At 36.2% G+C, this 12,901-nt stretch overlaps 1 protein-coding gene across 2 annotated transcripts in view; it reads right to left on the bottom strand.

Moving 5' to 3' along the window:
- Positions 1 to 12,901, bottom strand: part of WAPL (WAPL cohesin release factor) — a 77,860-nt gene that overhangs the window by 42,522 nt on the left and 22,437 nt on the right. Inside the window, exons 3-4 of one of the 2 annotated variants that reach the window (XM_079899405.1) lie at positions 9,317 to 10,360; positions 6,016 to 6,134 (exon numbers count right to left, since the gene is read on the bottom strand). In XM_079899405.1, the coding sequence (XP_079755531.1) occupies positions 6,016 to 6,134; positions 9,317 to 10,360 (1,163 nt within the window). The remainder of the gene's footprint in view (positions 1 to 6,015; positions 6,135 to 9,316; positions 10,361 to 12,901) is intronic. The other variant, XM_079899406.1, reaches the window with a different exon arrangement.

Raw genomic sequence — 12,901 nt, 5'->3', positions numbered from 1 at the left:
TGAAAAAATTCGGACACAATTCCACTTAAAGAGGGTTTTGGGCAAATCTTTCAATAGGAGGTTTAAAAGGAAATTAAAACATTTACTGAAGCCTCTTTGGGGATTAAATCAGGACTATTGTTTTAAGGCAGGCTTTACTTATATTACATCTTTTAAATGAGTTCAATCTCATAGCTCTTTTGGTTTCATAAATTAATAATGATTTTCTTAATTTTCCTCTGACACTATCCATCAACAGTAAATAGGTCTTCTGCCTACTTGGTTGCATGACCTGATTTACTTTAGGCCGGAGAGATTCCTTCGTAATCGGGTCAAGTACATGTACACTGCTGCCTCCTAAGTTGTGTTAGTAGGAAAGAAATATATCCAATATTAAGTTTAAAACTAAGTTTAAAAAAATGAACATAAATAAGTACATATGAACTTGAATACTGAATTAACATACACAAGATAAAAATTACTTCAAAACTTTTGAACACATTACTATGACTTCATCATTAGTGAAATAATCTGAAGACAAAAAGAACTGGAAAGAAATTTTAACTTCACTTAGTGTATTTACTGTTCATAATAATATTGGTGTTATAATTTAAAAAGTAATGTGTGCTGTACAATAAAGAAAGCTAAGTACCAAATTTTGAAATGTTAGATTTGAAATGAAACTATCAGTATGAACTCAGTTTATTTTGCAATGTATTTCATAGCTCTGTCCAGTGAAAGAGCCTAGAAGCAATGAACACACCCAGCACTTAGTTCTGGGTTTCTAAGTACTAATCCCCACAAAAAGAACCAAGGATCCTTGGATGGGTCCATGATTGAAAGCACAAGATAAGTCCGGGTCATCTTTCGTGCAGAAAGCAAAAGAAAAGCTCAAAGATGATGGGTCTATATCAAAAGGACACAAGAAATGGCTTGAAATGGTTTACTCTGGCCAAATCTATTATAAATACATTTAATAAGTAAAAATTATTGAGTCTATAGTGATAGAAGTTCGGGGTTGGGATGGGGAGAAAGAAAACTCCTTTTTACAAAATTCCAGTTATTAAATGTAGAAGAAATCGCAATTAGAAAACTCACCATTCTGTAACTGTCAGTGTAATAACTGATGCAGGCAAAGATCAACAATGGATGCTAAAATTATGAGGTAAAACAATAATGGGGAACAGAATATTCACGTGCTGCCAGAGTCACACCCAGAAGCTTACTAATTAAATTATAAAAGGAAAACCATACTTTTATTTTGGGGAGATCCAGTGGTCACAACCTTCAATAGGTGGTCAAACAATTTTGAGTGGAACAACCAGATATTACATACCTTCCGATGTGATGCAACATACACAATATGACTTTGAGGCATTCTTGCCAAAATATGTTTAAACCTCAGCCTAATCAAACGTAGAGACTTACTTCCAGTGTTCTATGACACCATACTACTTTAATATAGTGGAGTAACAACTTACATCATCAGGAAACAATCAGATAAATTCTGAATGTGAAACATTCTACAAGACAGATATCCTGGGCTCTTAAAAGCAAAAAAAAAAAACCAAAAAACTAGTGCCATGGGGAATTTTAAAAAGATGAGGGGACTATTCAAGATTAAAGAGACATAACAAGTAAATGATTATAGTTTGGGGAGAAAAACAGCACTAAAAGACATTTTGGAGACAGCTGAGGAAAACTGAATATGGCCTGGACATAGGATTATATCAAAGAATTACTAATTTTCTTAAGTATTACAATCATATAACCACAGTTAGGTATGAGACTGTCTTTTTTCTTAAGAAATGCATGCTATCTCAACAACTTTCAAATACGACAGGAAAAATGTTATATAATACACACACACACACACACACACACACACACACATATGAAGAGAAGAGAAAAAGGGGAAGAGGAAGGGGACTGTGTGTAATTATGATGATTTGGTGGGGGGGTGGGGATCAATCTAGATAGAGGAATATAGTTATTCATCACATTTTTTTACACTTTCTGTATATTTTAACTTTTTATAATAAAAAGTTGAGGTGGGAGAAATAAAGTAGAATGCTTTAAAGGACTCAGGAAACTCTTCCAGGGTGTCTACAAAGACAAAAACATTTTCACAATAATAATATGTTGTTTGCCTTTTTCACTTCGTTGATATTTGCAGGGATGGTGCAAAAGCAATGCTGGGTAAAGCTGTTGGTGTCTTAGCATGAATCAAGGCAGGGGCTCTGAACTGTATATAAGTAGTCATATTCTTCACTGCTACACACTTCATAGTTAAAAAATAAAATGCCAGTTTCACATAAGAAAAAAGCCCTTGATAAAGGAGTGAAAATTAGTGATTAAATCGTAACCCTAAGTGCACTAATGGTCTATGTGACAAAACCAGTGTGCCTAAAACACTTCTGTTGCATATAAAGTGTGGTTGTATCAAAAAAAACCACTACTGGCTCAAGTTTCAAGCTGAACCAGCCACTTTTTTCCTGAACACCATTCTTTACTTAAAAAACTGACAAACTATGCTTATACAGACTTGGGTATTATGCAGACATTTTCTCAAAAATGAACAAAGTAGGCCTGTCATTGCCAGTCATTTTCCCTGAAGTATTTTCTGCCAATGAAAAAATTTCAACTTTTAAGCAAAAACTAAAATTCTGGAGAACTGTGAACTTGATAGCTTCCCAATACTTAAAAGACTTTTCTGATGAGTTTGACAGTGATATTAATGATATTTTTGATACTGTATAATGAAGTGTGTCACCACTGAAAGATTTAGATAAATCAGTCTAACCAGTATTTTCCAAATGACCAATGTATAATGTTACAAAGCATGCATGTGTAAAAGATCCATTCAAAGGCAAGACAGACCAACAGATTTTAATGCAACATTATGAAAGGTTCACTGGCACGGTTTTAGACTCCAAGTTACAACTAATCTTTAAGAAGCTCCTGGGGTAGGTACTTTCCTCGTGGTCCAGTGGGTGAGACTCTGCGCTCCCAATGCAGGGGGTGCCTGGGTTCGATCCCTGGTTGGGGAACTAAATCCCACATGCCAACAACTAAGACCCAGCACAGCCAAATAAATAAATAAATGGATGGATAGATAGATAGATAGGTAAATAAATAAATAAATATTAGAAAAGAAAAGAAAAACTCCTGGGGCTTCCCTGGTGGTGCAGTGGTTAAGAATCCGCCTGCCAATGCAGGGGATATGGGTTCGAGCCCTGGTCCGGGAAGATGTGACATGCCGCGGAGCAACTAAGCCCATGCGTCACAACTACTGAGCCTGCACTCTAGAGCCCACAAGCCACAACTACTGAAGCATGCACGCCTAGAGACCATGCTCTGCAACAAGAGAAGCCATCGCAGTAAGGAGCCCACGCACCGCAAGGAAGAGTAGCCCCCACTCACCTCAACTAGAGAAAGCCTGTGCGCAGCAACGAAGACCCAACACAGGCATGCATAAATAAATAAATAAATAAATAAATAAAATTATTTATTTATTTATTTATAAAAGAAACTCCCATTTTTTTTCAATTTTGGTGTAATGTCAACGAAGAATGTCTATAATTATCTGGAAAAGCTACTTAAAATACAACTACTTATCTATGTGAGGCTGGATTTTCTTCATATTTTTCAACTAAAACAACAATGAAAAATACTGAATATAGAGGATATAAGAATCTAGCTCTTTTAAAAAAAATTTATTGAAATATAGTTGATTTACAATGTTAGGTTAATTTCTGCTGTACAGCAAAGTGACTGTTATATATATTCTTTGTCATATTCTTTTCCATTATGGTTTATCACAGGATACTGAATAGAGTTCCCTGTGCTATACGGTAGGATACTGTTGTTTATCCATTCTAAACATACTAGTTTGCATCTGCTAATCCCAAAGAATCTACCTGTCTTTTACTAAGCCAAACTTTATAAAGAGATTTGCAAAAAATGTACAATGCTACTCTTCTCACCACATTGTTAAGAAAATAATTCTCGCTAAAATGTTATATTAACATGTAATGGGTTACTGTTAAGTGAATTATTAATAAGTATCTTTGAAATATGTTTTCACTTCCAATTTGATAAATATAACATATATAATCAAAAGCTTTCTGGGATTCTTAATAAAATTTTAAGAATGTGAAGTAATCCTGAGACCAAAAAATGTATAACTTTTACACTAGAAATCAACACATGCCATACACAATTTTATAAACCAAAACCTCACCTAAGCATTAAGGGCTATAGCCATTATACCACACTACCCTGGCCCCTGGCTCCAGAGCAAGTTAGCTCTGTTGAAATGAGCATTAAGCATTTTTTTTTTCTGGTGGGGGGTGAGCACCTGGGGCTGCAAAAGTATAACACAATCACTCTGAAAAGATTCCTAACTGGCTGTTTACAGAGGTAAAAGAATAAAAATAAAATGAGGCCAGATAATATGGACACACTCATTCTTTAGTTGCTTAAAAGTAGTTCAATCTACAAAAAATGTCAACAACTTCTAACTGCAATTTTCAATAATAAAACTGTTTAACACTATACAAGCTATTTAAGTAAAGGAATTTTTTTTAAAAAAAGGTAAAGTCAAGCAAATTATTCTCAATACCTATGCTGGACCATATTAAAATGACTTATATAATGCATAAGAATGAAGTTGGACCCTTAACTTACACTATATACAGAAATTAACTCAAAATGGATCAATGACCTAAATGTAAAACCTAAAACTATAAAACCTAGAAGAAAACATAGGGAAAAGGTACATGACATCCAATTTGACAATGATTTCTTAGATGTGACACCAAAAGCACAGGTAACAAAAGAAAAAAATAGATAAACTGGACTTCACTGATATTAAAGCACACTACCAAGAAAGTAAAGAGACAATTCACAGTATAGGAACATCTATGTGCAAATTATGTATCTAATAAGACATTCATATATAAAGAACTCCTATAACTCAACAATAAAAAACCAAACAACTTGATTCAAAAATGGGCACTGGCGATGAAGAGTGGCCCCCGCTTGCCGCAACTAGAGAAAGCCCTCGCATAGAAACGAACACCCAACACAGCCAAAAATAAATAAAATGTAAAAAAAAAAAAAAAAAAAGGGCACTGAATAGACATTTCTCCAAAAAAGCTATACAAATGTCCAGCAAGTACATGAAAAGATGCTCAACATCAATAATTAGGAAAATGTAAATCAAACCACAATGAGATACCATTTCCCACACATTAGGATAGCTATTATCAAAAAAAAAAAACTCAGAAAATAAATGTTGGTAAGGATGTGGAAACATTGGAAACCTTGTGCATTGCTAATATGAGTATAAAAATGGTGCAGTCAAGGTGGAAAACACTTTGGCAGTTAAACGAAGACCTACCATATGTCCCCAAAATTCCACTCTTAAGTATCCAAATCAATTGAAAGCAGGGACTCAAATAGGCAAAAAGTGAGAACCACCCAACTGTCCATCTACAGATGAATGGATAAACAAAATTTGGTATTCAGCCATAAAAAAGAAACATTCTGATATATGTTACAACAGGGATGGACCCTGACAACATAATGCTTAGTGAAATAAGCCAAGTACAGATAGACAAACATTGCGTGACTCCACTTATATTAGGCACCTAGAATAGGCAAATTTATAGAGACAGAAAGTAAAACTGTGTTTACCAGAGGCTGGGAAGGTCAAGGTGGAGTTATTGTTTAATGTGTACAGTGTTTTTGTTAGAGACGATGAAAAAGTTTTGGTTATAGGTAACAGTGACGGTTATACAACACTATGAATGTATTTAATGTCACTGAATTGTACACTTGCATATAATAAAGACTATGTTATATATGTTTTACCACACTTCAAAAAATGGTTACAATGCTTTGAAAAAATAATTTACATATATCCTCTGAAAGACAAAATTTAATTGCCATGATGTTTGTTAGTAATTTTTAAATAAAAAAAGAGCTGAGCCCTCCAACAATAATACAAATCACCGATAGTGCTTTACTTACCCGTTTGGGGCCACTAAAAATCTTTCTGGTATTTTCCTTTGATTTATCTCCTTGTTTATTTGGGGGCTTCTTCACATTTTCAGGCACACCAGGCAAATCCTCTGTAAAATCCAAGTTTTCTGAAATGGTAATCAAAACTAGCTAGCTTTCTATTATTTCAAATTATCTACCAGACAACCTATGAACATTTTGAGGAGAAAGAAGCATATTGTGGGGAGAAAAAAAAAGGAATAAAAGCACCACAGAGTTGACAAAATACTCCAATGATATTAAGTCTCATTCTCCCGTGCTCACTCCCTGCTTGTCCCCTACTCTAAAAGAAAATCAGAAACCTAGTTGCTGTGTATGTGCTCCAGTTTCACTGGCAAAATCAATTCTTTTCCAGAATAATTTGTTCTTCGAAGTTCATATAACTGCTAGTTATCTATCAACATTAACACTGGCATGGTCTAGTTTAAACACACACACACACACACACACACACATCATCAGGTGATATGCACCTGTAACATTTTTCTAGAATTTAAGTACACTTAATCATGTTGGCCTTCAAAGAATGCCTGCTTACATCTGAAGAGGCCACATTTTTAAAAAACCCCAAAAAAGGATATAGCTATCCTTGGCAAGATACAGAATGACCTAGTACAATGTAGTTCAGTGGTCTGTGGTACTACCACAAAACTAACCAAAGGATTACACTAATTTCCAAATGGCTATATTTTTTTCTAGCCTAAACAAAAACAAAAAAGAAAAAAATAGTAAGGGGACTTCCCTGGTGGTCCAGTGGCTAAGACTCCACGCTCCCAGTGCAAGGGGCCCAGGTTCGATCCCTGGTCAGGGAACTAGTTCCCATGTGCATGCCACAACTAAGAGTTCGCATGCCACAGCTAAAGATTCTGCACGCCGCAGCTAAAGATCCCGCATGCCGCAACTAAAGAGCCTGCACGCGGCAACGAGGATCCTGTGTACGGCAACTAAGACCCGGCACAGCCTAAATAAATAAATAAGTATTTTTTTAAAAATAGGAAGACTTGGGCTTCCCTGGTGGCGCAGTGGTTGAGAATCTGCCTGCCGATGCAGAGGACCTGGGTTTGAGCCCTGTTCTGGGAAGATCCCACATGCCACAGAGCAACTGGGCCCGTGAGCCACAACTACTGAGCCTGCGTGTCTGGAGCCTGTGCTCCGCAACAAGAGAGGCCACGACAGTGAGTGGCCCGCGCACCGCAATGAAGAGTAGCCCCCGCTCACCGCAACTAGAGAAAGCCCTCGCACAGAAATGAAGACCCAACACAGCCAAAAATGTAAATAAATAAATAAAAATGAACTATCAATTCCCCCCTCAAAAAAAAAATAGGAAGACTTTTCTCTGTCCCAACCCTTAAAAATGTTTGCTGTTTCATACAGTGTATGAAGACTCAGATTCCAACTTTGGATATATCAATCAAACAGTCTCTCATTTTTAAACATTATTTGTTATCAACATGATGTTTTTCAAAGGGAGCCTAATGATTTACGATAACTTGCTATCAAGGTTAGGATAAGAGCTAAGAAGGCTGTAGCAGAACTGGAGCTCAGGTTTCAGTACATAATTACTAACCATCTTCCTGAGAAAGCAAATGTAAAGCTGTCTACCCAGTCATATCTCAAGTGACTAGCAAGGCTGCAGCAAACTTCAGTTCTTCAGAAGCAATTCAACACAACGTTGAATTCTGAAAATACTCTTATTTTTTTGCAGTGGGGAGTAAGGCGGGCTCCTAGGGGCTACTCCTGTGTAATTCTAGCTTTAGCGATTCTAATCTAGCAAACCTATTTTTAGGCCAAATGAAGCAAAATGGTAGGTAGCCTCAAGTATGATACACTCTATAAGAAAATCTGTATGTAAGAATACTATGGGATCTTTAGTTGCAGCCTGTGGGCTCTTAGTTGTGGCATGAGGGATCTAGTTCCCTGACCAGGGATCAGAAGCCAGGTCCCCTGCATTGGGAGCATGGAGTCTTGTTTTTTTTAATTAATTAATTTATTTATTTATTTTTGGCTGCACTGGGTCTTTGTTGCTGTGCACGGGCTTTCTCTAGTTGCAGCGAGCAGGGGCTACTCTTAACTGCTGTGCGTGGGCTTCTCATTGCGGTAGTTTCTATTCTTGGAGCATAGGCTCTACATGTGCGGGCTTCAGTGGTTATGGCTCACAGGCTCTAGAGCACAGGCTCAGTAGTTGTGGCGCACAGGCTTAGTTGCTCCGCAGCATGTGGGATCTTCCTGGACCAGGGCTCGAACCCGTGTCCCCTGCATCAGCAGGTGGATTTAACCAACTGCGCCACCAGGAAAGTCCTAGGAGCGTGGTGTCTTAAACACTGGACCACCAGGGGAAGTCCCTACTATGATAGTTCTAATTCACCATAATGATTCTTGTTCTATGACCCTAAAAGGACAAAAGCTCTATTTAACAAGTAAACTGATATAGGAAAACTGTATTTGGTTAAATACAAATAAATATAACCCCTGTATCCCAGAGGCTTTCACATACTCTTCGTCGCTCAACAGTCAATCCACTTCACAAAGCCCTTGTCAAGTAGTGACTTACTCATAGCAAAGCTAACCTATTTCTTTTGTTTGTCTCTCAGTGGAGACTATCAACTCCTCAAGGACTTCAAGTCATTACTGGTCCTACTATCTTAAGGGACAAATTAATTTTTCACTGGTAAGAGTGTATAAATACTTAACTAGCACTTTTTAATTTTATTAAGTCAACTTACGAGGATGATTCTTAAGATTTAATCTTAACTTCATAAATTTAAGATTTCTTTAGAATGTTTTTTAACATTTATTGATTAGGCTTTTTTATTTTAATTTTCTAATACTTCCCTCATTACAACCACCTAGTATCAATATAGTTCTAAATGACCAAAATCTATCCTTATGTTTCCATTGCATTTAGTTTTTCAAAACTGAAATATCAAGATGTTCATTATCCCTACACACACACACACACACACACACACACACACACACACACACACACACACACACGGACACACACTAAAATTCTCAAGTGCTAATGGTAGAATTAAAATACAAATATGAAAAGACTCCCCAATTTACAAACTGGTTCCTTACAAGGTGGGACTTTATTAACATTTAAATGCTGTTATCTTTGGATAAGGTAATCTTTAGCACTAAATAGGTACTCCTATTAAAATTAAATGTAGTAACAAGCTAAAACTAAGTATCCAGGAGGAAACTAAGTAGCTGTTACTTAAGCCTGAAAAACACGTTTACTTGTAGTTTTTTTTTTAAGTCTTACCTGCATTATTAGTACTAGACTGACTGTCCTGGGAATTATCACTGCTTTCTGGAGGAGGCTGCAAGGAGGGTGATGGAGCCGTTTTAGATCTTTTTTTGTTTGTCTTTCTTTCCACTTGACAGTCATCATCTTCATCATCTTCACTTTCACTGAGATCATCAAAGCCAAAATACTTAATTTTGTAATTAGAACTCCCAGAACCTCCTTCATCACCTCCTGTCTCATCATGATCTTCAAAACCAAAAAATTCAAGTTTAACATCTTTTTTAGACTTAGTATTACTAGGTCGAAATCTAGTAGTGGTCTTAGACGTTGCAATATCTGCTTTTTTTCTTAGCCGGCCAGCTTCTCCCAAATCTGCAGGAGTTGATGCAGTGAACTCATCCATGCTGCGTTCCATAGTATCCTGTATGGTAACATTACAAACTGACAAGCAAGATGGATGTAAAACAGTATAATCTCTAGTCCGTCCAACCGTCCCTCTAAAACTGGTCCCACAACTTACACTGCCTTTTTTTGCCTGATTCAGGCCATCTTTACTTGATTCACTGTTTGCTTTGGCTAAGCCCTGACTGGTGCCGTCCATTAGCTTATCAAAATTTGATGCTCCTTGTGAGGATTTTGCTTTATTGGCCCTACAATACGTCCTACAGTTGCTTGGCCTAAGAACCCTTTGCATGATGTCTTCCTCAATGGCTTCATTTAGATTTTCCAACCGATTTTTAAAATCCTCATCCTTCATCTCCAAAAGAGGATCACTATCCAAACTTAAAATACAATCTTCTGATCTGCTATCTTCAAAGTCATTATCCCATTCATACAAACCAGTTCTTACAGATCCCTTGATTGAAGATGTTTCTGATGGAGATTCTGACCTTCTTCCAAGCTGGGAGTTCCAAGTATCATTTGTTTCTTTGATTTCATCAGCTTTGTATCCAGAAGCCACTGTTGTTTCTGCATTGGGTTTCTTAGTACTGTCTTCAGCATTTTTGTAAATATGGTGACTATTTTTTTCATGTTCTTCACTAAAGTTCTCCACTTTATCTATAAAAATGAAAAATAAGTCAAAGGATAAAAATATGAGTGACAGCAATATAAAAGTTAACAAATAAAAGGGACATTTGGTTAATTAATAGTACAATTATGAAAAAATTGCAAAAATTTTAAATTGTGAAAAAAATAAATGTTTATATATCTGATAATTCCCCTTCCAGTATACAGCTCTCATGTCTTCCAGTGACCTCTCCCTAGGCATCCAAGTCCCTTAAAATTGTTACCCTAAACTCAAGAGATTTCAGCAGTGTTAAAAAACAGGATCAATTCAGAATGACATATAAATAACTCAGCCAAACCTTCTAAGACATACTATGGATTTTTCAAATAAAAATGTTTAATCACTGTAAAGCAATTATACTCCAATAAAGATGTTTAAAAATTATTTAATAGAACCTTAACAATGTAACACAATTAATGAAAACATTCTGGCGGTGTCTATTCCTCTGGGGTAGGGTTGCCCATATGGCATGCCAGCTCTGTCTAGAAACCTGTTCCAGGGTCAGGTTTCTTTATTTCTGCTTTCCATTCTTTTTTCTAATGCTAAAAGCCATACAACTTCAAGGCTCTTTTTTTTTTTTTTTTTTTTTAAAACAGTGGCTCTGATGCCTAAGTTACATGGCTACAGTGGTTATTTATCCATATCAGCCAGTGGTAAATCTTAAACTGCCTACTCATTTTGTACTTGGGAAATTCATTTCTGTTGTCTTTAATTTTATCATCAGAAATATTTTTAAAATTTTTCTAAATGAGATGGAAATGTGATTCAAACTGGTACTACAATTAATTCTCCAAGCACTTGTTAGTAGGAAAAGTCGGGTTAAATGTTTATGCCAGGGGCTTCCCTGGTGGCGCAGTGGTTGAGAGTCCGCCTGCCGATGCAGGGGACACGGGTTAGTGCCCCGGTCTGGGAGGATCCCACATGCCACGGAATGGCTGGGCCCGTGAGCCATGGCCGCTGGGCCTGCGTGTCCGGAGCCTGTGCTCCGCAACGGGAGAGGCCAGAACAGTGAGAGGCCCGCGTACCGCAAAACAAAAAAAATAAAGTTTATGCCAAATAATAAAATTACCAAAAAACAAAACAAAACAAAAAAAACCTACATTTAAGAAAAGTCATTTACAAATCTCAATTAACAAACCATCAAATAAAAGCAAAGGATGCTTTACATGAATTCACTGTACAATTTTTAATGCTACCCAATGGGTGTAAATGTAATTTGTATTTACCTACCTCTACAAGGCAACTAATTTATAGGTATACCTGTTTTATTCTTGGATATTTTCCAACCAAAGGCAAGGAACTATAGTTTTCATAATCTCAGAAGTACCAAATCAGTAAGTATACAATACTGAAAAGCGAAGAATTAAAAGCTGACTCTGGCATCTGATACTTTCTTAAAGGGGCAGAAGCAAAGCCAAGTTTAAAACCAAACCTGAAGAAATGATACCACTGCTCTTATAACAAGTGGAAAGAGCACTAGTAGTTGAATTTGGAGACTTGTGTTGCCCTAACCAACTAGCCCTACAGAGCTCAGGCAAGACCCTTAACTTTGGGCGTTTTCCTGAGGGCTTCAATTTCCTCCTGTGCTCAAAAGGGAATCCACTGACCCATACTACTTTACAGCATTATTAAAGGAATTATTTGCTAAAAAATGACTATGGGAATGCTTTGCATGCCTAGCTATACAGACGTCTATGAGATGTCACTAAATGTTATACCACACCACTTTTATAGTTACATAGCATTCTACTGTCTTAATGTCACAAAATTTATTTAAGCTGTTTCTAATTGTTTTATGTAATAAACATCCTTCTGACTTAAAAAAAAGGTTATGTTACAGTAAACTTTATTATCCATGTTTTTAAAAATTACTACTTCAAGTTTTACTTACCACTCCCATTTCCCCTAAAGTCAGAGAATATGTGTTGTGTTTTAACAGTTACTATTCTCATGGGCTGCCTTTCATATGTAAATCTAACTGTTGTGAGTATACCTTATAAATTTAAGTGCAAAGAATAATAAAGAGCCTTAGAGAAAGAAGTATTATCACTAAAAGTTATGTCACTAGTAAATACAATTTATTCATGTATTCAATTATATAGCATAAACAATCCTACAGATTATTAAAGTATATTATATAATTTTTAAACTTCAGAAATACACTGCACAGATAAAAACTAACTTAATCAACAAAGAGTTCTGCACAAGAAAAGCTATCTAAGTTTTCCACAACAGTATTCTGATATGTAAAATAAATACTTTCTACAGTCCTTCATCATTTAGGTCTTCAAGAAATATTCTTAACTATACCTTCAGAAGAGAAGGCAAGGTTATCTTGTCCTAAAATGCAAAATAGCAATTACTTTCAACTGCCCTCCTTCCTCAAACATCCCAGCTTCCTTGTCAGATAAACTCACTTTATATCTCAAAACATCAAGGGTGGGGAGGGGAAATAAAAATGAGTTGGTTTTTTTTTCTTTTAAAATGGCTTTTATTGAGACACTTTTAGGGCCTCTGCAACATTTCTACTC

This window comes from Stenella coeruleoalba (assembly GCF_951394435.1).
Source record: "Stenella coeruleoalba genome assembly, chromosome: 16".
Lineage (NCBI taxonomy): Eukaryota > Metazoa > Chordata > Mammalia > Artiodactyla > Delphinidae > Stenella > Stenella coeruleoalba.
Note: the sequence above shows the minus strand (reverse complement) of the source record. Positions and strands in the feature narration are given on the sequence as shown.